This window comes from Netta rufina, assembly GCF_964035555.1.
Source record: "Netta rufina genome assembly, chromosome: 2".
In the NCBI taxonomy this organism is placed as follows: Eukaryota; Metazoa; Chordata; class Aves; order Anseriformes; family Anatidae; genus Netta; species Netta rufina.
In genome coordinates, this window is record NC_140124.1 from 44582876 (window position 1) to 44608281 (window position 25406).

At 42.7% G+C, this 25406-nt stretch overlaps 2 protein-coding genes across 2 annotated transcripts in view; one reads left to right on the forward strand and one right to left on the reverse strand.

Annotated features, from left to right (window-relative positions):
* The window catches only part of SH3BP5 (SH3 domain binding protein 5), a 42168-nt gene extending 27203 nt beyond the window's left edge, over positions 1-14965 (forward strand). Inside the window, exons 4-9 of the mRNA XM_084282271.1 lie at positions 272-436; positions 7202-7332; positions 9907-9949; positions 10453-10672; positions 12615-12875; positions 13547-14965. Coding sequence (XP_084138397.1) covers positions 272-436; positions 7202-7332; positions 9907-9949; positions 10453-10672; positions 12615-12875; positions 13547-13728 — 1002 coding nt within the window. The 3' untranslated portion in view covers positions 13729-14965. The remainder of the gene's footprint in view (positions 1-271; positions 437-7201; positions 7333-9906; positions 9950-10452; positions 10673-12614; positions 12876-13546) is intronic.
* Positions 14966-15091: 126 nt separating this feature from the next.
* The window catches only part of CAPN7 (calpain 7), a gene marked incomplete at its 5' end in the record, with an annotated part of 31816 nt that continues 21501 nt past the window's right edge, over positions 15092-25406 (reverse strand). The window contains 5 exons of the mRNA XM_084282270.1: positions 15092-19747; positions 19827-19919; positions 21481-21611; positions 24168-24230; positions 24715-24860. Coding sequence (XP_084138396.1) covers positions 19603-19747; positions 19827-19919; positions 21481-21611; positions 24168-24230; positions 24715-24860 — 578 coding nt within the window. The 3' untranslated portion in view covers positions 15092-19602. The remainder of the gene's footprint in view (positions 19748-19826; positions 19920-21480; positions 21612-24167; positions 24231-24714; positions 24861-25406) is intronic.

Here is a 25406-nt window from a genome sequence, read left to right on the forward strand (position 1 = left end):
CAAAGAACTAACTGCTACCTTCTTGGAAAAGCTGTTTATGCTTTATAGCAATGTAATACTTGCAAAACATTTCCTCAGCATGATTTAATGGTCCGCCAGATAAAAATCTCCCCTGACCAAACTGAGGGAGTGCCTTTCTCAGTGTATTCTTGACATGCTCCCAGTTTGCTATTGCATTTTTTTTTTTCTTTCGTTTCTCAGTGATTACCGTGGTAGATCTTTAAACATGACTGACTTCCTTTGTCTCTAATCCCGATTTCTCCTTCCCTAGGCACAGCTGGAAGCTCAGAGGGCGACTCAGGATTTTCAGAGGGCTACTGAAGTGCTGCGTGCTGCAAAGGAGACCATTTCGCTGGCTGAGCAGAGGCTACTGGAGGATGACAAGCGTCAGTTTGACTCTGCCTGGCAAGAGATGCTCAACCATGCTACTCAGAGGGTAATACAAATGCAAAGTTGCTCGCCACAGCATCTTTCTTTTCCACTTTTTTTTTCTCCTTTGGGACACGGTGCTTGTTTGTGAAAGACCAAATTTTTCTGTTGGTCCAGGCGTGTGACATATAGGAAATGAAGCCTGAGAGCTTTGGGCTGCTACTGGGACAAACTATAGTTCTCTGTTGTTCTCTCTCTGACTTCACTGGTAGCTAGAGGAGTAGCTCTCAAAATTAAAAAAAAATCCTATCTATATAATAGCAATAAACAAAGTCTTCAGGCATATCTGCGTTTGGAGCTATGCCAAACTAATTGCATAGGGTTGGATATTCCTGAACGCATTTGTCACGGAAACCCTGACCGTGGAGTACCAGGGCTATGTTCCAATTTTAGTATAACCTGTTCTCACCGTGGAATAAATTTCAACAAGACAATGTTCCTCTGGAGTGTGTGTCTGCATGTGGAATCACTCAAGAATGTGTGTTGCATTTTAAGCTTGCACACTGTTCTATCACGAATTAGCTTTTACATTTAGACAAGGTCTTACCTTCTTTGTATGGTCTGTTTGAATCTACAGAAAATATGCACTAACAATGAAAGGCAGTATTCATTTCAGCAGCTGTCAAGATGATCTTTCCTGTCATTTACTTTGCCTCCTTTTTGCTTGTCTGTTTAAGAAAAAAATGCAGAAAGGTTTTTTTAACATGAAAGAAACAAAAATCTAAGTTAAAAACCTTTGTTCTGTCAGAGTTTCCCTGATATGGCAGCGAAGCTGAGCTTGCTATTCCAAATGTAGTGAGCGTGCCATACAATGCTCACATTGTCTTGCAGTCCTCAATGTGTTAGCTCTGTTCTGTTGCAGAAGCTTCTCAGCTATAAAAAAGCCTCTATTTCAGAGTGAATTGTAAAAACCAGCTGCCAGAAGACGAAACAGGGAACAAAAAGGATGTTGGCTGTGTAGGGGAGAGATGGAAAAACCTGGCGTATAAGTAAATAAATAAATAAAACACACAGAAATCATCCAGGGTATTGTTTGTGTAACTGTCCCTGTTGTCACGAAGTATTTGCAGATCTGGTACCTCTGCGCATTTTTGAAGTGAGACCCGACTTTGTGCTCTGTGTGCACGTGCCAAGATGCCAGCAGCTGTCATTTTTCCCTAGTTGTTATCCTTGTTTGATACAAGTCCAGTTGTTCTGGACTTGTTTCAAAGTCCAGAAATGCATACACCTTTTTTGATTCACAAAGGAAGAAGTGCTGGGCATCTCGAGAGTGTAAATGGATTCCTCTTTTCCTTGGATATTTCTAGGGGATCCCAGTCTCCTTCTACGACCCTTAGTGCTTCCCTGACAGCCTGCAGCCAAGAGGACTACACCTGAGGTTTGCAGACGCAGTGACTTAGAGCAGAAGGTGATTTCTCAGTGTTACGTGGAGCTGGTGGTGTTCATGTTTATCAGCACCGAGTGCAGAACATCAACTTGTTAGAGAGTAGATTCAAACTGTGACGTCTCTGATGACTGCAGCTGAACAGTAAATAGGAACCCTATGTTTATTCACGGCAGATGTACAATCTCCTAGGCACGGGCTGGATTGTATAGAGCAGCTGAGTGCTCCTCGGATGGAAACTGTATTATTCTACTCTTTCTGGTGCTTAAAATAGCCTGGGTAACCTCAGTTCCCAGAACGTTGTATCTGTGCCTTTCCAGGATACAGCAGGTTTCAAGAGAATTACGTGGAAGTTTGTCTCCTGATTTTCATTAGCCACGCTGGGGATCTCAAGGCTAGGGGCAGAGCCAACAAGGGGAAAAAAAAAAAAAAACAAAACACTGTTGGAAGTGTTGACTGAGCAGATCTGGCATCGTTTTTTTGGAGTGTTGGCTGAGTTTTGTATCTCCTTTTAGGAGCAGAGCGAACACTTTCTTGGTTTCAGCGCATGCAATTAGCGGAGTGCTTAGGGTTCAGCGAGGTAAACAAAATAGCTGGGGGCTGAAGGAGCAGAAAACATCAGCAGTCCCTACCAAGCCATGAATGAAAACAAGTTGGCAGATGAGATCTCGTAGAACAAAGGTGCTTGGCTGTTGGTGTTCTTGTATACTCGGATCATTAGCTGTTAATTACATTTAGAAATTACTAATGCTGAGTAATGTTACTAAGGGTGAAGGCTGGGCTTTAAAAAAGAATTCCTCCGCTTCCACATAGAAGAATCGCTCTTGGAGAAAGTTCTTGAACTCTAGTTGCACTGAGCTTTTTTTTGGATTTGCTAGGTTTTCTGCCTGTACTTGTAGGTGACAGATATATTGGACAGAAAAATCCTGTGCTGTGCTTTGTACCGCAATGAATCAAGCGCAGAAAAGCGTCTCTGGGCCAAATGTCAGAAGAGGGTTAGTAATTCACTTGTTTTTATATTGGTAGAGATGTCAGGCAAGAGTAAAGTGTTTTTATTTGCTATTTTAAGGCAGAGGTAGCGGGCCCTATTGAATTAATCCCAAAGTTGGAACAAATCCGAGCCCTACAACAGCTTGGTAGCTGACAAACGGTGCAAGAACATAAGGGAAAAGGGTAAGCAAGAGAACAAATGAGACTCTTTTCTTTTCTTTTTTTTTTTTTAAATATAAATGTTTATGGAAATACTGCCAGGTTGCTTTTGCACTTGACCTAATGGATGTGGACAAAGACTTGTATTCCAGGGCACTGAGCAGGAAATGCTATTTGCAGACCCTTGCTGGAAGGAAGCGGAGCTGAGGGCCGCACGGTGTAACTGCTTTTTGATTTCTTCATGGATCGAGAAGCTGCAAATGCTGCTATTTTTAATTCAGCAGTCTAACGGGATTCGGTAAACAAGCCTTTTGTATCCACTGAAATAGAAAAGTCATCTGTGTAAACTGATTAGAAATGGAAGTGTGGCAGAGACGTTGCCTCTCCTGCATGGGTTGGAAGCAGAAAGTGTGGAAGACGCTTTTATTTGCAGAGCAGACATTCAGCATGAGTAGGTACAGGGAGTCAGTAATTTTTTTTCACCTTGCATTTTGAGCTAGGTTTCCAAAAAAGCAAAGGAAGCTGTGTTTCAATAGATGCCAGCCTGCCTGCGAAGATGCAGCTGATCCCTGCAAGTGTCTGTGCTTGAGCTATGTGCTGACCACGGAGACGTGCAGGGCTGTGAAGTGATCCTGTGAGTCAGGCAGCTTCTTTTCCCACCTTGGCTCTCAACTGGGTGTATGTTTTTGGATAAATTCCTGTGTTGTTTTTTTTTTTTTTTTCTTCTAAAAGTCCATTTCTCAACAGATCTGAGGTGGCTGTAATGACACATAGGCTGGGATTTAGCTCATCAGTTTTAGGTGTCCAGAACATTACTTTGTACTTCTGATATGGCTATTTTTAGGCATATTTAAGATCCCCCTGTAATCAGAGGGGGTCTGCTCATCAAGCTGATGGTGTCTGCAGAACAATCTGCGTGACCAGAAGATTAACAGAGTGTCACCTGAAGTTTGAGACAAGTTGGAGCAGAAAGGAAGATCCTGCATGAATTTCAAGAGGAACTGCTAATTCCTGATTGCTGATGCAATCTGCAAAATGCTCTGCTTTTACAGTCTTTCCTGGGATATGTTCACTTCAGAAATTCTGGCAGGGAGAAGAAATGTTTTGGCTCTGGATCATGAAACGTTTTTAAAAGGAAGGGGTGAGGGGAGAGCGAAGAGGGAGGAGGCATGCTCCCTCTTGGTTTAACTTGGCTTGTGAAGCTCCCTTTGATATTACACCGTGCAGTACCATCTGTCAGTGTAAAATGCGTGGGTACGTCGTGATGTGGAGAGAAGAGAGAGAACTACTTGGGGAAAAAAGGCGATGAAAGAAACAACAAAAATACCCACAGCCTTCCCTGCCCTAATCTCTCCATCCCTTCACACTGGAAGTCAAATGCAGTTTGGTTTCTGTTCCTCACTCTAATATCTTTATCCCTTGTATCGTCGATTCTGTCCTTCTGGTTTACTGATCCTGCATTGGCTTACCTCTTCTATTTCTAGTTCTTCTAGAAAAGTCATCAATTTAAATTTTGGAGGAAGAACCAGATGTCCAGAATAATTCTCTGGCTCAGATGGTCAGCTTTGCTCAATTTCCCTGATAAATGTTGCTTTTGCAGCTGTTGTTGTTACTGCAGTTTTCCTGGAGTCCATTTTTGACTTCAGCTCATGCACATTTCTTGGCTGGGAGCAACAAAGCTGCATGTGCAGACCTACTCACTAATAACACACGTTCTGTGCTGACCTTCCTTTCCTAGAAGTCTGGGTTGGAAATAGAGGGCAGAGGAGGGAAGAGGAATCGATTGATACATTTTTGAAGTGACATGATTGCATCTGTGATGGCTTCAGCAAGGTTTGTTGGTGGAACATGGTAACATTTACTAAACAAAGCAGCTTATTCAGAAAATGTGACCAAAACCTTGTTTAGGAATCCATATAAGAACATGTTTTCCCCCCAGCAGTACTGCTGGGTGTCATAAAAAGTGCTGCTTTCCTACACAAGCCTTGCTGGTCTTCTGTTAAGACCCTCTTAAAAGGTAAGGCTTTTCCCTAGCTCCCTAGCTTGTCTTCCAGTGAACCTCCTGGATGCAGAGCTGGCTGCATGGTTCGCAAGTCTCTTCTTATCCACGTGCCCTGACAGTTTCTGTATTTAGAGGCTGCTTGGCTTTGGTGGAGGAGTGGATCATCTCGTGGCTTCTCCTTGTCTCAATGAAACGCTTAAAAAGCCTCTTGGCAGCAGAGGGATCTCCATGGAGATACCTCTGTGGGACAGCCTTCAAGTATTGCAGAACTGCGTCTCTGCCCTCAGCCTGGCACCTTGAGCAGCTCTCCCTTGGGCAGGGCACGCGCTGTCCCTGCCCTCCGACCAGGATTGTGTGGGTAAGGTGAGCACGACAGCAGAACGCCCATAGGAAAACCAGGGAGCAGGGAGGGGATGGCGTTCCTCACATCCCCGATTTCTTCAAAAGGATGAGGTATGCAACCTGTTTTCCTTTCCCAAAAGGGTAATGAGCGTGGGTGTGTGTGGCTGGCAGCGAGCGCCGTGTTTTGTCAGCGAGTTAGAGGTGTTTACAATCTGTCATCCGCAAATCCCAGTTCTGTGTTTCTGGGATGTTTGAGATGAAAGATGTGCAAAGTCAAACACGGTGCTCGGCGCCTCACCTGTTCTACGTCCCTGGTGCTGGTGGTACTTAGGTGGTTGATCCCAGGTATCAAAGTCAGTGCTCATTTTGCCCCAAGAATGGATGGCAAGGATCGACATCTAATTAAAAATGGGCAAATTTCAGCCGCCCCATTATTTTGTAGCTTCCAGCGCTTTTAAATTGCGCTTTCTTTACCACACTACAAAGGAGGCAAACCAGCTTCTGTGCAGCCTTTGGAGACCGCGTTTTCGTTTCAGACACTTAGATGCTAAAACCAGCCTCGTCTGACACATTTCACCAGGGAAAGTCTTCACATCAGCCCAGCTTTCTAACGTTTCGAGATGAGGCTGCAGCTTGTTTTCAGGATGCAGGCGAGCACGCTAGGAGTCTGGATTATTTTTTTTTGACCTTTCTTTCAAAGTGTTTGCCTTATTTATATGTAAGGCAGGGTGTTGAAGGGTGTTATAGTTGAGTAGGTTACTTTAAGTAATCAGAAGAGCATCTGGAAACCTTTCTTCCTTCTAGTTCTGCAGCAACTTTTGTTTAATGGTAAGTGGTGTGTGCAGGTGAGCATCTGTAGCCTCCAGTCGTGGCAGCAGGAGCTTCCAGCTGATGCTGATGCAGCCCAGCTTTGCCCTGTGGCAGTTTCACACTTCCATTTAGATATCAGAAGGGACAAAACACCGTATCTCCGAGCAGGCTGGCACACCAGGCAGGTGAAAGTTGACTGTGCTCTTTTTCCCTACTTAGTTTACCCTGAGGGCTGACACTTTCAAGAACATAGAGCGGTGAGTGAGGTTTTTCAAGATGCAGATACTTTGATTTTTTTTTTCCTCTCTCTGTGCATCTAGGAGCATAGATGACATGTTCTGGCGGTGGAAGCCAGCTGGAACAAATGTGCTTCAAGTAGTTAGTCTTACGGCTGAAATATTTGAAAACTTAATGCTGGAGAAAATAGGTCCTGTCTTTCTGTTCTGTACAAATGCCTTCAGAGTTGAAGGAGGGGGAGTGTGAAAATCGCCTGCTTCCTCCTTACTGCCAGACCCGTGGAGAGGTGTCACCAGCTTAATTTAAACAGATCAGTTCTGGATCCTGTCCGCTAGTGCATGTAAGGAAAACGCGTTTTCTGACTTGCAGCTCAAATTTGCAAACTGAAAGTACCCTGGAGAGAGAAGGCATGGCTCTGAGAGGCCAGCAGAGCAGCGAGTGGAAGGACATTTCCCGTTGCTCACCACGGAAAGTGGCTGACACTCTGGGCCTGATGTGTGTCACGGGGCTGGTCATCAGCATAGCATTACCCCCCTGCGTTTTAGGGGGTCAGCTCATGGCCCAAACATCTTTGTGTTTGCGGTGTTGAAAGCATGATTTGAGGCTGGCCAACTCTTTAAGGAGAAAAGTCAGCTTTTTAGCCTCATACAAGCAGGCTGTCTCGTTGGACATGCTGTCTTCTGGTGGTTATGGTGAGGAGACGGCCTGAATTGCATTTCAATTCTCTCACCCCTGTGGTTGGGGTTCAGCCCTCTCCTGGCTGGAGGTATTACGAAGATAGTGTTAATCAAAATGGTCAGTGGGTCTTGCTACTCAACCTCTTGAACCTTGTCTTTTCCCCCTTGAAGGTCATGGAGGCGGAACAAACCAAAACGAGAAGCGAACTGGTTCACAAGGAGACTGCAGCCAAGTACAACGCCGCCATGGGAAGGATGAAACAGCTGGAGAAGAAGCTGAAAAGAGCCATCAATAAATCCAAGTAAGTTTCATATTCAGAGATGAGCTTAACGATCGAGTCTGCTTGTAGGAGATGCTGATTCCGTGGGGTTTTTGAAACTTGTGAGTGTGTTGCCCTTTGCAAGACAATTGGTAGAAGAATATTTGTCCTTGCATTTGCTGTCATCCTCAGTGTCATTTTGAAGCGCCTGACTTGATAGATTGGTGAACTAAGTGGGATAAGAAAAGTTTCCTGGGCATGTCCTTAGTTGTGTTCTTGTGCATTGAACCCTTTCGTGGCGCGTGACTAGAGAAACAGGCATATGGGATTTCACGTAGATGCTGCCTACGGAGCCACAGAGCTCTGTGCGTGGATGTTTTGCAGTTTAGGATTTTTTTTTTTTCAGTTTAGTTCTTATTTTTAGTTAGGAAGGCAACCAGGCAAGTGACAGAAACCTGAAAGGTGTGAGACTGCATCAGAGTAGCATGCTGTACATCAGACTTGTTTACTTCCTAACGCTGCCGTAGCAAAGCTGTGTGAGAATTGTTCCTGGAGAAAGAAACAGACTTCAGAGAGCATAGCTGAACAGTGAATGTCACGAATAAATGTGTGTGCGTTTGATGAGCAGTTTTGCTCTGTTGCAGAGAAATAAAACAGCTTTTTGCTCAGAATCCATTTAAAATTTTGGCCCTGTTTACAACCAAATCTTAATCCTCTTTGTATTTCGCAGTCTTTCTTTATAGTTCCAGACTGTAGCTTGTCTAAACAATCTGCTTGCTGTGTTTAGCTTTTAATTCCTCTATCTAAAAATGATTTTTTCATGAAATTGGTCAACCAAAAGTCTATTTTGATTGGTGTTTGCTCAATTCAAGACAGGGTTAGCACTTCTGAAAGAAGATCCAGGCATGTTTGCTAAAACAGTATAGCAGTGTGCCTTCCTCGAATGAGTTGCATGCTGTTTGTCTGGCACTGCACAGGGACTGTGCAAAAATATCACCAGATCATGAAATGACAGATTCCTGTAGATAAGAGCAATATCTGAGAAGAGGTTTGACTACCAGGAGTTTCTTTCTTACAGTAAGATTTAAAATAAGACCCCGGTGAGTTGTCAGTGGGCTCTTATATACCTTTTTATAATAGTTGTGGTGCTGAGCTTGATGCACCAATTGCCTCTTGTGTGATTTGTCTTCTAAGTCTTCATTTCCTTGCTGAAACTACCCTTGTAGGGGTGGTGTTGTGTTGTTTTCCTCAGAATAAGGAGATTTTCATTTATGTGTGGAGGGATCCCAGTGTGTTCTCCCTGTGGTTTCACAGCAGGGCTGACAGCATGAGCCACCTAAGTAGGATGTTTTGTTGGAGTTTCTCTCCAAAAAGGAGAAATGCCAGTTATTGTAACCTCACGTTAAAATGGAAAATGTTGAATGGTGTGAGCAGGTGTGTTATCATGGGTGTACTGAAGTCATGCTACCTAGGGATGCTGGAAGGGTGACCTGGCTCACAGCATTGCAATTTTCACACAAAGGAAAACTGAAACTGAGCAGGAAACATCAGTGCTGTCGAGTGGCTACATAAACTGGGACTTGAGGCTGTTGAATTTGGAGCTGCTTGTCTTGCGGGACATTTTGGGATCACGTTGTCCAGCCTCTCTCTCCCTAAACCCCCGGGCAGACCTGGTGAAAGAATTGCTGCTTCCCCTGCAAGAAGTGATTTGCGTTTGCTCCACGCTTCGGTTTGAATTAAGATGCTTAAAGCATTACTGTTCTAAAGTAGGACCAGGACAGCCTGGAGGAAAGTCATTTAGGTGATTTGCCCTGTCAAATCGATGTGTGGATGATTACTGGATTGCTTTGGTTTGGTTTTGCTTGTAATTTTGTTTCTGGGTCCTTGCTTGCGAGCTCTGAATGTGCACACAGCTGCATATTAACATCCACCAGATCTATGGCTCAGCACCACTGAGCTGTAGGATGATGAAGTCTGTGTTAGCCAGTTTTTGGAAGTCCCTTTCTGCTCCGGTGACTTGGGCGAAGTGCCTTTCACTCTTCTTGTGCTTTAAAAAATAGGAGCTATGAAATAACCTAACCACAGAGGAATGAGAACAGGTTATTTCATGTATGACTGTGTATTGAATTCAACCCAAAAAAGCATATAGGATTGGAAAGCCAGAGTTTCACGTTCTTGAGCCGTGGTGCACAGTCCACGATGCAGCTGCAGTAGGATTTACAGCCAAGGCAAGTGCTGTTTGCTCAGGGAAGTGCTATTTGCTCAGAAGAGGTTGCTGTTGGTTACAGACAGGATGTCTATGCCTGAAGCTGGACGTTGTGTTTAAACATTGCAGAATCTAGGCCTGAGGGAATTACGTTGTCAGCTCCAAAAATTGGAATTTTGCTCTTTGGCTTTAGGTTAAAGACCCACAAGAAGTAGATGTGTTAGGGGAGGAAAAAAAAAAAGCTGAGAGCACCTGTAGATGTTTTATCACCTACATAGGATAGGAATCCTCTCAGGATTACACTGAAACACAGCATAGCTCTGTTAGTGCTGTGAGGAGAGGAACTCCCACTCTAGTACTCTGCCTTTTGTCCCAGTGGTTGTAAACAAATGCTCTTTGTCTTTCCACAGACCTTATTTTGAACTCAAGGCGAAGTACTACGTCCAGCTAGAGGTACGTGCGTCGTTCAGATCCACCTGAGCCTATTTACTGCCTGTGGTAAATATTGAAAGTGCATACCAAGTGCTACAGGAATAACCGTGTTGCATGTCTGTACACGACCAATTCCATTCCAAACCTCTTATCTTCAACAATTTTCTATGCACATTTTAAAGATAAAAGACATTTTATTTCCTTGTGTGCAGTAAAAGTGCTCCAACTCTGTTTGAGCCCTGCTGTTCATCTTCAGAGCTGAACAAAAACACTGTTTGACTGTCTTTGCTTCTCCTCTCTGGATTTCCCCCGCCCCGTGTTTCATGCACTGGGCTGCTCATAGTACTCAGACGTTACTCAGGGGTGAATTTCAGGTTCTGGAAGAAGTGGGATGTCAAGCCCATGGCCTGGGACGTGGAGCCCATCCAGCTTCAGGGGGTGCCAGGCCTGTGAGGTGGAGCTGCATGCTGTGTGTCCACGTTGATCATGGCAAAAGCACGTCTAATACCTGTCTCCCTTGTTAGCAACTGAAGAAAACAGTGGATGACCTGCAGGCAAAACTCTCCCTGGCGAAGGGGGAGTATAAGACTGCCTTGAAAAACCTGGAGATGATCTCAGATGAGATCCATGAGAGGAGACGGTCCACTGCCATGGGGCCCCGAGGATGTGGTGTGGGTGCTGAAGGAAGCAATACCTCTGTGGAAGACCTGTCAGCAAGTAAACTGGAGTCAGACAGCGTCTCGAGTGAGTACAGAGTGCTCCTGTGCCTGGGAATATCCCGTGGGCATTGTAAGAAATGTCGAAATTAGTTGGCTGTTGTGGGACTGGTGAACTTACAGTACCAGTTACTGCAGGAGTTTGTATTCTTCAACAGCCAGTTTTCAAGGGGAAGGTGTATGAGCTGAACGTGTTTGGTTTCCTTTTGTCCTGGCTCTGGGTGGAAGTGGATGGATGGATGGATGGATAGATAGATAGATAGATAGATAGATAGATAGAAGTCTTTTTTTTGCTACCCTGTCCCACCAATCCCAGTTTGTTCTGTGTTTCATAAGTCAGGACTGCAGGAGTTCAAAATTTCACAACCCCAGAGCCCCCCCACCATGTACTTTGGAGCTGGGACCTTCCTGGCACAGCAAACAACTTTGGTGTCTGGGCCAGCTGGAACGATGTGGTTTCAGCACGGCTTCTGAATTCCCTCAAGTCCCTAGGTTGTGTCCCCATGAGTGAGACGGGGATTGGCTCTTGGGATGCCCACAGGCGTGCCTTCAGCATGCAGAAGGCCTCCCCGGAGACTTAGGTGTAACAGAGTCGAGGGTTTCCTTTCAGGGGCAGCGTGGTACAGGTGGAAGGACTCCAGGCTGTGTCCAGTGCCAGCATAAAACCGGGGTATGGCAGGGCAGGGCTAGCAGCCTGCCAGGCACAATAACCAAAATAGCCACGAAAGGTTAAGCTCTCACATTGCAACGTGGCAAGTTTCCACCGAGGCCCTTTTATATGTTTTATATATGGTTTCTGTCTGCTGGAGTTCAATAAAGCAGCATCAGCAAGGGTTTTTCTGCCCTAGCAGATGCTCCTGTGGGGCACGGTAAGCTCGGATGGTAATAAATAAGCTATAGGTACACTTTTGGTTGCTGTAGACTAGCTGGTGTCAGTGCTCCTGGCCAAGCAGAGGACTCCTGTAATGGGAAACATCTCTTTTACCCTACCTTCTTTGCCTTCACCCCCCTGCAGTTATCTGTATTGCTTCCTACGTGTCGATAAAACACAGCAAGTGACAAGAGAGGCCACGTTGTGGTCTTGGATTTGACATCTAAAAGCAAAACAATAAAATCCAAACCACAACAAACCATCTCTGAGAACGAAATGCCATGGAAGCGGGCTCAGGAAGGTGGAGAACGTTGGTCATCAGCTTTGTGCTTTTGAAGCCTTTTTGGTCAGTTCTGCAATGTGTAATTGCAGCCCTGCAATCTGAACGTGCAGTGGAAAGAGGCTGCACATCTCCGAAGTAAACCCAGTGGCAGCTGCCTCCATCTGCACCCTTTGTGTCCGAGGGGTGTGCAGGGATAACGGGGGGACTGCTTGGGAAGATTTCCTTTGCTCCTGCTCTTCTCTCGAGTTGGGTCTGAGCCTCTCTGACAGCAGGAGTGGTGAGGAGATGTAACTGAAAATAACCTCAGGGCATCATAAATGTCTTGCTATTTCTGGGACTTCTTCAGGCCGGTGTGATTCCAGCACACGTTTTGAGGCTGATGCATGTAAGAAACCTTCTGACCCCGGTGAGACTCCTGGGGTGCAGAAAGCCTTTGGTTCACAGGTCCCCATCCTGCAGTGAGCCGAGACTGAAAAACGTTGGTTTTTAGCAAAATCTGCACCCTGTATCTAGTACAAAACAGAAGTTTCATTAGTCAATTCCTCCTCCTGTTGCGAGCAGCTTAATCTAGTCGGTTTGGGGTTGCTTTGCTTTAGGTAGAGTCCGGGTAGGAGCAAACATGGTCAGGGAGAATGATGCAGGCGAGGTTTGTTGTTGTTGTTTTAATTTGTTGTTGTGTAGTGCTCCATCCAAAAAGAAATATTAAGAGCTTATGTTGGATTTTTAACTGCAAAAGCGGGAAGATAAGGTGGAGGCAGTCTGCCTTCTAATTAGGGTGTAGGTTTGCTAATGGGAATGTTTCCTTCACTGTTGCAGTGGCTTCCGAAGTGTTTGAGGATGACAACGGCAGCAGCTTTGTATCTGAAGAAGACTCAGAAACTCAGTCGGTGTCCAGCTTCAGCTCCGGCCCCACGAGCCCCTGTGAGGTGCCCACTCAGTTTCCTCCCGCCACGCGACCTGGGAGCCTGGATCTGCCCAGCCCCGTCTCCCTCTCCGAGTTCGGGATGATCTTCCCCGTCCTCGGCCCCCGAAGCGAGTGCAGCGGCGCATCGTCCCCCGAATGCGAAGCCGAAAGAGGTACGCACAGCTGGATACGGCCTGGGCCCATGCTTTTCAGCTTTATAAAGGGAGCAGGAAAACCCTCTCAGCTCCCCTAGGCATGTCGCAAGCTCGCTGAGCTCTGACCCTCTGGCTGCTTCCTTGGGGAAGGCAGTTCCTGAAGGCCCTGCATCCCAGTTAAGTGACACCTAAATGCTCTCACTATTCTCCTGCTGGCTGCGCAGCTTACCCAGGTTTGCCTCAGTGCAGCAGAGGGGCTCAAGGTTCCTCAGAGAATCAGTGAGCAGTGGGATTCCGATGGTACACTTATTTTAAGGAAAATCCGAGTTTAGTTTTTAATTCCTGTTCTGCTTGCTGAAATCCCTGCTTTTCAGAGGGGGGGGAAAAAATATCAAATAAGGTGCCAAAAGGAACCACTTGCAGGCTTTGCAAGCCCTTGCTGACATATTCAGACTAGAGGATTACGGCTGCTCTTGTGTACTCCAGCCTAAACCTGTTCATGCTGTAACTGATGCAGTGCACAAGATGAGCACGGCTTGGAAGGCCAACTTCAGTTTTAAGGCGTCTTGCTCCTGCTCCTATATTTTTCCGTGCTTTGGCAAAGGAAGCTGTGGAGGGACCCGCTTGAGCCTTTAAATTGCTCAGAATGAAATCGGGATTTAACATCGAGTTTAATCCTTTCTTTGCAGGGGATAGGGCAGAAGGGGCTGAGAACAAGACAAGCGACAGAGTGAACAAGAATAGGAGCAGCAACAGGAGCAGCTCCGCTGAGGGGCTGGCTTTGGATAACCGAATGAAGCAGCTCTCCCTTCAGTGCATGAAAATCAAAGAGGGAATATGCGCGGGCAGAAAAGCTGCCCAGATTGGCTGAGTCCTCCTTGTGCCCTGTCCTGGTTTAATGGGAGTATAAATATTTATACATGAACTTCTAAGTGTTTGAAGAACATTGTGCCAATAATATATGCCAAATCTTAAGCGTTTACTCTGAGAATTTGAAACTGCACTAAGAAGTCTAATGGATGTGGAGGGCTGAAGTTTTTATTCAGTAAATCCTTTGTAGGCCAGACAAGTTATCAAATGGTAAGCTGCGCCCCTATTTCACTGACTTTGTAAAATTGTTTTGTAGCAGCCTGGCTGAAGCAATAACTAGCAATGTTCCCGTGTAAATTCATGCCAGTAGGGGGTCTGAAATTCAAGCCAGACATTTGCAGAGAGCAGTTTGGCTTCAGTTTTGTAGAATGAAATGCTCTTTAGATACAGCGGATCTCTTGAGTATCAGTGGCATATTCTTTAAACATCTGTATTTGTCTGTATTACGCTGAAGCTGTAGAGATATTTTGTGTACAGGAAAGCTGCATGTGTGGGTCTAAAAGCCTTCACTCTTCCTTTGGTGCTCACAGAAAGGATAAAGATCGGTCGTGCCCTGTAAAAACCGGCGTAAGAGCAGCGATGGGCCCTTTCTAGCCACCTTCCTGAGTCTGGCGGGGACTCTGAGGGTGATCCAGTGACCAAAAGAGTTGATTGGCCCCTCGCCCTCCCCCTCCCCTGCGAAGTGAAGTATTATTTTTCAGCACTTTAAGTGTTATTGCTCGGAAATGGGAGTGATGGATGTTTTCGGGACAGTTCCGACAAGGGGTTCATCCTTCAAATATGCATGAAGAAAAAAAAGAGTTGCCAGTGTAGATTGACGATGTGTTCTTAAATTGCTCCGTAGGTTGTACTGTGTGGGGTTTTATAACTGTTAAAAGGACTTGAGGTTTTAGTATGCCCTAGAGAAAGTGTTCAATAAAACTAGAAAGGGCACGGGCATGTTTTGCCAGCAGCTGTTAGGCAGTAGTAGTGTCTGGTAATTATGCTAATAAGTGGTAGTAAAAAATCCTAGGACTCTTCAGTTTTGGTGGCTAAGCATTTCTGAAAGCACCATTTTATCTAAAATGTCCGTTTCTATTGTTAATTTGATGGGAATTTTAGTATTGCCCAAAGTATTTTCTATTCTATGTTTTTGCAGTCCTGTTGTATTTTGTCCTTGCCACAGCTTGTGTATCTATTCTCCAAGTTAATGTAAAATTCTTCACACTACAGTAAACATTTTTGTTTTCCACATTTCATTTCGAGTTTGTGCAAGCTAAGTGTATCTCAGCCGAATCCTTTCCCACAGCAAGCTTAGTCTTTAAAGGATGTGCAGAACCACAGGTAAAGAACCCCGTTTCCATAAAAATTAGATTCAACACATTGTAGCTGTTAAACTCACAGTGGCAGTGAATATGAGCATTTACGTGGTCCAAACACCATTGGCAGCATTTCCCAGCCCAATACGTGGTTAGGAAAAAGAAGACTGGTTCCAGCTTCTGCTGTGAGCATTGCTTGGGGAAAAGCTGGGACTGCCAGCGTTAAATATGAGATGAAAAGCAGTAGCACAGTGTCACACTATTAAATGTCTCACTTAAAATTTCATAACTAAGCTACTGTCTGCATTGAATACAGATAGAGAAACCAATGGAGGAACTTGAGGCTGAGTATCTATTTTTGTACACCTGCCAGTCAACCTCTAATACACTTGAGGTTTTTTTCTAAGCCTCTTGCTATCAAATTTCCTCCTAGTGCCAGTTCTGACTGGAAACCCAAAGACCCTGCGCTTGTGTAATGAATAACCTTATGTTCAGCAGGATATGAGAATGTTGCATGTGCTGCCTTGTGTATGTCATGGTGGGGTTCAGTTCCCAGCAGATGAAAGCCACTGATCAGAAACGTGGCAGGGTGTGGGGACCCAACAAACCCTTCCTGTTACACTGTGTTTCTCCAGTATTTGTTCAAAGATCTTGCTCCAGCCGCCTTCTTCAGCAACCCCAGTGCTCAGCAGGTAAATTACACTCGAATTGTGCAAGCAAGCAGGCACGACAGCGTGTCTAATAAATTAATGGAAAACTCATTTTATTTTAAACTCCATAAAAGGCATAATTATAAATATGACAAACTTAAATGAACATACATCACTGTGGAGTACAGGCAAACGAACAAGCTTTCTCTGGTTACTGTTTGCAGGAATTCTTGATGTATTCTGAAGTGTAATATGATGGTAGCCACCTTTATGGGTATAAAAATAAGCCTCTGGTGTATCAAAGTATACGTGATCAGTGAGAATGTATAAAGCAAAATTTAATCTAGGCCTTTTACTACTCTTTGGTATTATCACACAACTTCAATGTCATTTTTTTCACTAAGTGATAAAAACCCCTGTTGTATGTACACAAACTTAATTCTAAGCAGCTGCTTGTTCAAACACCTTATGGTTCACATGGTCAAGTGCATAAAAATTACTGTACAAATAGTTTCATGAAACTTGCATCAGGAAACTAGGACTGAACCTCAGACTTGGGACAGATGACATAGTACATGGATGAATGATATCAAGTTTCTAACTCTTGGTAAGTCTTTGAAAATTGATGGATTAGATTAATGAAGGACTAACCCCATTCCTTCCTAACAAAACAAACAGATGTGTGTGCATGGGGGGGCATCTCACCCTGAGCTATAAACAGCAGCATATGGTGTTGTGTACGGAGCTCTAAGGTAGGATTTAAAAAAACAAAAAAACTCAGAAAAGATGTTTCAGCACATACGCAAGGAGAACATCCAAACTTTTTAAAAGAGTAAGTCCAGTTATCCCTCAGCACCAATGATATTATGATATTATTATATTACATATTAAAAAATAATTTCTTTATAGTAGCCTAAGTAAATCAAAGAAACGATAAATCCTCTTAAAGCCCCTTACAACAACTGGCTTTCGTTGTCATTTAGCTGCAGCTTAGACAGTTTACAACTGTACAGTATGTGACAACTTAGCAATACAGTCTGCTTGTTGGTCAATCAACTTTCTAAGGCTTTGTAGTTTAATCTTTAAAGGCTTTAAATGAATGTTTACAGGCAGAGAACACTTAATGGTCAAGAGTTGCATGAGTGGGAGTAAAGTAACATGACCAATGTACCCTCATTACAATCTAAGCTGTTGTGCAGCTATTTCAATTTTTCCCCATGCAGGCCTTGCTCTTTTCTAGAAGTATTTTCTGTGCAGCATTTCCCAGCTTGACTCAATCTAGTATTGTCATTACAGATCAAAAATGACAACTGATGTAGGGGAAAGAAGAGCTTAACTTACATCTTGAGCTGAGGCTGCACTAAAACTTAAGGAGCAGTTTAATCTCTGATTATTTTTCTAGATTTGCAGAAAAAAAGTGATAAAGTATGCATTTGACAGAAAATATCAGAAGTAATCGTGACTAATTTCCTAATAAAAAATGGCAAAAAATAATATTGTAGAAGTGATTTGCCACAACCAGCACTGGCAGAGACCAAACTTTACAAGAATTGCTTGTGTATTTCTTTTGAGATGCTCCACATGAATGTTTTGTCCTACCTGTGAAAGGAAATGTACGGTGATGGGATTCTACCAACTCTGCAGGTACAGTATTCGAACAGGACTTGTCTTAAAAAGGACAGTGATACTGAACTTAAATCCTGTGAATTTATGGGCCTAAACACAATCCCATGACTGTACTGTGTATGTACAAACTGTTACTGTGTCTGGATAGAGACAGCTTTGTCTAGTATTCCTTGCTTTTGCTTCAGTACAATATGGAAGCTGAGCCTTGCATGTGTATTTCATCCAACATAAGCTTTGGCACTAGCTTGTGCTTGGAGAGAGAAACAAAAAAGGGGAGGGGACAACTTCCTACAGAGCAGAAACAGACTACAAAAGAAAATCAGGTTTTACTGCAGACACGATATGAGCTTGATCTCAAACAGCAGAGGACATGCAAAAACTTAGTTCTGGCATCTGCCTTTTATACAGTCAAGAATATACTGTTTAGACTTCCTAACTACCTCTAACTTCATAGGTGTTAAAAATAGATGCAATATATTCTGGTTTAGCCTGTGCTAAGATTTATATTTTCCTCTATAAATCTGTGCTAAGTGAAATTTTAATTTTGTAGAGAGGAAGTAGTCCTTGGCACAACTGCCTGCTCCCAAAAGCCAAGGATAACCAAAAAGGACTTGCTTTTTGCTCATCTTGTGCCCATACAATTCCCTGTGTTGATTCATTGCAATAATCATCAGAATCTTCCCTGCAAAAGAAGGTAAGTCACACTGTGACAAACTTGTCACAAAGCCCAGACAGTCTTTGAGAAAAGTGCAGTCTAAAGACATGTTTTCAGTGTCCTTTGAAAGCTAGGCAGTTGTTAAAAAGCTGTCCAATGAAGGAGATGAAACAAAAAGGGACTTACTTTATGGAGAAGGTAAATAGCAGACTCCCAGGAAAGTGACTTGAGGCCACAGATATTTCTTGTTCTCCTGTACTACGTGCTTGCTTTCCTAATGAACAAATCTTATTTTTTAGAGCACAGGTACTATTTAAGTAACATCTTTTTGGTCAAAAAATTGCCAGGTAAACCTGAATGGCAAAGAACTTCCTATGGCTGTTTTACAAGTACCCTCTCCTCTTGTCACATAGAGTTTTTCCTGTCATTTGTTTAAAAAAAGTTAACCTTTAAATCCTTTTCAGATATTTATATTTTTATATATATCTTACAGGCTAGAGATAGTAAAGTCTACTATATCTGCTCTTTTTTTTTCCTCCCCTGGAATAATTCCACTTCCACTCTTTTCTTAGGAACTTGAACCTTATTTCTATTGATGGCATGGGTTAAGTCCTACCTTTTATTCATCAGTTTCAATTTAAAAATGACCCTTCCTATGCAGGCCAAGTACTTGGAAAGAAGTGCTTTATCCTTGTTATTTTTGTTAGGATGCTGATGGGAGGGAGTGAACTACCCCCTAGCACCAGTGAGACTACTTCAGTAGATACAGAGAATCTTACAGTGCACCTTCAGCTGAAAACATTTAATGTCTAATAAGTGAATGGCATGCTCTACTCTCTGTACATGACTGTTGGTTAACTTTGATTTTAGTGCTGATTGTGATCAGGCTAGGTTTTGCAGCTAGTAGGAAGAAAACCATACAGTACCTTGTGTTAGAATATGTATTAAAGTAATCCTAATACAAAATAACAGCTCTTAAAGCACATGTCATATGGGTGAATCCATTGCTCCTCTTCTAGAAATAGCTGAAGCTGGACTCTTCCTTATCTTTTACTTCTATGTACACACTCTAGATAAGCTGAACATGTTAGAGGCAGCCTGGACAACATGCTCAGCAGTAGTAAGTTCACATTGAAATGTGAGAGCTACTTCAGTGCTGAAAACATTCAAGACATTCAGTACAAATAGCAATCAATACATATTTGGTCCTGAGGCTGAATAAGCAGAATGCACAATAACATTTTCTTAGATGATGTTTAGTTTTAAGAATGAAATCCTAAACCCATAGGCCCTATATTTCAGGAGAAGTGAATTTCAGTGTTAATTTTTCTCTTACATAGACCCACTATATTTTGATTTGAAATGTAGAAAAATTCCAGTAAATTATGTCCTGCCAGTTCATTTGAACGTAAGCATTTTAGCCTGCTCACAGGCCTATTGAACAGTGCTCACTCTCATACCATAGCAGCAAAAACCACAGCTGTCTACCACAATTAATCAGCAAATGGGTGACTCCATGCTTTTGGCTATGACTTATGCATAAAATAAAATTGCGTTCTTTGTGTAGTAAGAGTTATTCACCTCTTCACAGGCTGTAGGACAGGACAAAATGACTTCTTTAAAGAGTAGTGCACAAGTCTGTCTCCTTACTGAAGCTGTGATACTTTAAGAGGAGTAGTACTGTTGAAATCTAAGAAAAAAGGACCCTCTTGTTGAGGCAAGAATGTGGTGGGGATAATGTTGTAAACTCCAGCAAGTATGTTTTCCACTTCCAAGTAGCAAAATCCACACCTATGATAAAAGAAGTGACCCGTTATAAGATCTGAAATGTTTCAGACTGCTAAGACTTCATTGAATGAACTATTATTACCTGTAGTCACCGCTGCTCTTCTTCTGAAAGCCATAGGAACCAGGATCTCCTACTGTTGAGACTGTGATAAGTTCAAAGCCAACACTGTATTGCCTGCAAGTAAAGTGACATTTTAGTCATTTGGGTCACCAGGACTACCATAAGGAGAGCAATTTTTGTTAAAAACAACTCTATAGTACAGCTGGAACACATCTAAAAGTTTTGTAACATTTGTGACAGAAATGCTAATGAAAATTACCACAACATGACTGCACAGATTGGAGGAAGACACGCACATCCATTTCAGAGCTGTACTCCATGGAAAATTACTGCTAGTTTTGTCTCTGCACCAAAACAGCCTTCAAGTGGTTAAGCTTGTGGTGACATATTTCTGTGCTGAGTGGCACAGATCCTGGGCTGTGATCTGATCACTGTCAGAGGAATGGGAATGTTGGTCATCTCAGCAGAACTTCTCATGTTGCATTACAACTTGGGACAATTTGTCTACTACATCTTAATACATGCAACAGGCACAGCTGGCCCTGTCATTCAAAGTGCCCAAGAACAAGCTAAAAATGCAGAAAATGCATACAGAAAAAAAGAAATGCTTCATTAGTGGAGCAGGAGAGCCACACCTTCATAGAAACACATCTGTACTCATCTTCATTTCACAAGAGGAGTTTCCTCAAAAGGGGAGGAAAAAGATGTGCTGCTATTTCATAGTGTACAGCTTTGCAAAAAAAAAAAAAAAAAAAAAAAGACGAAAGAACCATCACAACACTTGACTGCACGTTAAGAGATACATTGCTAGTTAGAAGCTCCGTATGCTGGCATTTTGAGGTAGAGAATGAATTTTGCTGTAGGAATTTGACCTGCATAACCTCAGCAGTCAGAATACCAGTTATGAGAAAACATTATTTAAAAAAAAACAAAACATACTGACACTACTTTGTGTGCAAATGGGGCTGTGAGCGTCAAAAGCTTTGAGCTATGTTTTAAGTTAAACCTATTTTATGTTCTGCGTTCTCAAATCTCCCCTCCAGCTCTCAGTCCTCTTAAGCCCTTCCAGGAACGGGATGCAGTAGTTGATACAGGTTTATTCTACCAGAGCAACAGCTGAGTGCCCATAAACTTATAAATATCACTTGCAACACCAGGGAGAAGCTTTTAATGTGAAAGATACTCCACAGGGCACTGACATCCATTTTTTCCTCCTGATCTGCAGGTCGCAGAGTAAATGCACTTTCAGAGCTCAAGCTACTGCCCAGGCCATTATTTAAGAACCCCTTAAGTTAGTGTTTAGTATCCTGCATATTAGCTCTGCTATAAAAGAAAAGGAAGTATGATCATAACATAATTATATGAGGAAACAAGTCCTTTGTACCCTCTTCCCTACTCTGCAAGACCTAGCTCTGCTCAGACCCCAGAACTAAAACGAAAGAAGACTCCTGCTTTCCCTGTACATCAAGGATTTCCTTCGTAGCAAAAAATGGAAGTTTAAATTGCTACTGCTGGCAAAGCTAGAAACAAATAGTATTATTTATCTGAGCTGCCTCCTGGATCTCGTCTTCTGGGTTTTCAGGGCACTTCCCACCCTCTCCTTGGAAAATACTGACCACACTTGTCCACAGCACATGATACTCCCACTGTGTTGGTACATGCTTATTCTACAAACCTTGGTCCACGTAGTTCAATTAGTAATGGCCCACTCTTGTCCATCTGGAACTGATAAATGGGGTTATTTTTGTAGCTGTCTCTGAAGTTTCCACATCCTCCAGCACTGTGACCTTTCCATTGTCCATTAACCTAAGAAATGAGAAATACAGAAATGTTTATATCCTGAGGGTTTGTGTGTATAGAAAAGCAATATAAGACTAGAAAATTCTCTCAGTTCAGATGTCACTGATTGAAGGACTCTGAATTTCTTTTAAGTGTAAGTGAAATGCAGAATGTGTTAGCATTCAGAAAGTTTCACTGCAGTCCTCCACCTACCTCACTCAAAGCCTTCAATCCCTTGTAAAGGTAGGCTATTTCAGCTTACATTTAGTAACAGGACCCAATGAATGTTTTTGACTATGAGCAATTGTATCTAAGGAAGAACCTGTATTCCCATCTATCCTGTGTCTGCTTCAAGGTTTTTTGTTGTGTTTGGTTTGTCATGTTTTTGTTGTTGTTGTTTCCCTCCTCTCCCAAAATCTCCTCTGTTGTACCAAATGAGAAGCAGAAACAGCATAAGAGTGACAGCATTGCTTGTGTTATAGCCTTTGCTTTTGAAATCACTCCTCCCACTACTAGTCCATTCACATCCATGCACTCTGAGAAACAGCACTGCAGGGACAAGAAAGGTATCCGTGAGGACAGATTCCAAAGGGACAAAGAAATACAAGAAAAAGCATGCTGCTCAGACGTAGAGAAACAGGCCATCTGTTTGCGAGTTCCCCCTGCTAGTCATTAAAGTGAAAGTTTAGACTTGCAAGACATGCCAGGCATTCGCACAAATTTATGGCTGAGATACATTCCTTGGATGTTACTTCCCTCCCCTTTCCGTCAAACCAGCAGGGATCAAGATTTTTTTCTTGTGATTTAGTTTCTCTGCTCGCTGTCCAAAAACCAGCTCAGCTGGACTTTGCTCCAGGAGCCCCACTACAGCTAGGCCAGTGCCAGAGGTTGACCTCTCAATTTTAGTATGAGATATCTAACAGAGCTTTCTTTTGCTGGCAAACTGTGAATTAGTTATCTGCTTGTTTTTAACTGCGGTAACTACTAAACAAATAACAAGTAAGCATTAAAGAAAGGCAACTTGCTTTTTATATGTAATCCTACAGATAGAACATGCCTTTTGGTTGAAGGCTAGACACAGCTTCAAGTAATTAACAGGTTTCCACATACTTAATTCTCTCTTTAAACATGTTACAACATCAAACAGATGACCTGCCTCAAACAGCTGTGTCACCTTCAGTGTGTTTTTGCCTTCTTAAACCATTCTCCCAGCTCAGTTTTTAAGAGCTAGAAGTGACAATTTTCTGCACTGAGTGTTCACATTGTTCCCAGGAATCTCTCGAGCCACCCACTATTCTCCCAAACAAGCTAGATTCAAGGGGCTGTTACAAAACACTGTCCAAACTTAAGAGCCTAGCTGCAAGATGGTATGGTGCCTTGGCTACGTGAAGCAACATAATCCTCAACTTCAGGCACAAGCATCCTAGAAAATGGACTGTTCCACTGTGGCTCAGCGTAGCCCCGTTTCTCTTTTCCTGAAGACATTGCTTCTTTGCACAGAAAACTTCTGTCTATATTAGGATTTCCCAGGGTATGTACAGATCAAGTAGAGAGATGAAAGTTAACAGCTGGTAATTTATTCTTTCTTGAGGATGAAATTGCTAATACCAGGTATAGCTCTGAAAATAAACATCATCCTGTGATCTCCTGTCTATATTTATACCTCAGCTGAACGCATAACTGCAGCTCATGTTAACATCTGAAATACTACCAGCAGCCGGCCCCCAAACCGCCTGGGCTTCTTGCTAGTTTTAGTCAAGTTTTTTGCTCTTGCCCCCGCTGCTCTAATCTTAGGGACCATTTCTATATGAAACGTACCGTCCATACATCACCTTATTCCTATTTTGCAGTGCAAGTGCTTATCCCAGTGATTACAGACTTTCGAGATGCCTTAGCAAAACTGAAGACCAGTAAAGTATCATGATATTGCCATGCTAAGTCCATTTGTCACAGTCTTGGCATTGGTGCTTTTACTTTGCCATTGCTGATTTTGCCCTGTCATGCCAAGAATTTTTCAAGAAAACCATGCACTTCTAACAAAGGAAAACGAGTGACATTCTTGGCTGAGTTTTTACTCTACAGTAGCACTGGCACAATCTGGTCTCCGCACAATAATTGCATATTAGGGTACAGGCTGTTACTCCAAAGGTCTGTTTATTCTACAAAGGTTTTATAGTACTATCTGCACTGGTACAGCTGTAACACTACTACGAAGATGGAGTTTACGTACCAAATAAGATTTTTATGCCAATAAAAGTTAAGCAACTATTCTTACAGTGTGGTGTGAACAGAGTGAGTCAACCACCCAAGGCTTTTATGTTGGTACGAACAATACCTAAAGAGCAGCTTTGGCATGTTATATATAACAAAAGTGCAGGATTGGTGTTACACTAGGTATGCTCAGATTACTTAGATTAAGCTTCAGTTGACCTCGCTAAGAAGTTTTGTTTGCGAGACAATAGCCTAAGCTGGCATTTCTGGGCATTAGTGTAAAAATGTATTTAGAAACCTTACATATCTCACATATGGAAAAGCCAAAACAGAATTATATACAGTGACCCATAAAAGAAAATATTTCTTTACCCGTTTGGAAATGGTGTAAGGTGTAGGAATCTTGGAAAAGGTAAACTTGCACAAGGAATACACCTGTGTTGTAAAAGCAGAAGTTGGTTATGCATTCATCTGGCACTTTTCACATGAAATCATAACATATTAGAAAAGAAAAAAAAGGAAAATTGCCTACACACACAGATCTTAGATAGTTGTTCACTTTAAGTGCTTTGAAAAATCACCACCAAGGAGATGCAGCTTTAATACTTGGGTAAGAAGGATGCAGGTCACTGGAGCCCATCTCTACTCAGAAAAGATCTCAAGTAGTGGCTGACTGCCAAAGCAGGTGAGTCCTGTCCCTATCCCCCCAACTATATTGTACAGACACAATATATTGTCTTAACTCCGGGGGAGAACATTATCGAGCACATTATTCAGTGGTTCTGCTCCATCATTCATAGCCTCCCTCAAAGTAACAATATCAACCCAAAAGCATTCTTGTTCATCAAATTAACAAATAAAGTACATTTTATGCTATAACTGCTTACATTACATTACATTTGAAGCCAACAGTACGTACCCTGATGGTGTAATGGATAGTGTTTTGTTTCTCGTACTGGGACACCACTAAGGTAAACGTATGGGTCCCCGGAGAGGTCAACTTTATCTTGGTCAGATAATGAGGGCTGTTGATCCGAATACCATCAATATATGGAGGAGGATCAGCTGAAAAGGAAAAGGACTTTTTGCACATCAAAAAAATTCCCCAGCTTGGTAAACTTCTTAGCCATTTTATAATCAGTGAATTTTACCCAGAAAGTCAGATTGTTGGTACTAAGGTCAGAATATAAGCAGACTTCAGTGCTCTCAAAAGAAAGCCTCAAGATTTGCTCATAAAAAAGGACAAATAATATTAAGAGCAACTATCATTTTCAGGAGAGGTACATCACATGTCAGGACAAATTCTGCACTTAAAAGTTCAGCTTAGATCCCATGACTTACAAGAAATGCTTGCCCATCTCCTACCATCTCTCTATCCAGAGGAGACCTACTGGGATTATGTTGAAGTTTAAAGAAAAGAATGAAGAACGTTTGAGTATTTTATACAAATAAATCTATGAAGCATCTTCTAGAGATGCTCCCTTCTCTATTGATAGGACAGTTCTAGTTGGTAAACGAGATTCTGCAACAATCTTAATGCCTTCAGGAGACAACAAAAAAGCAACAAAAAACCCACTATCTCCATCTTTTTCCCTCCCCCTTGGTATCACT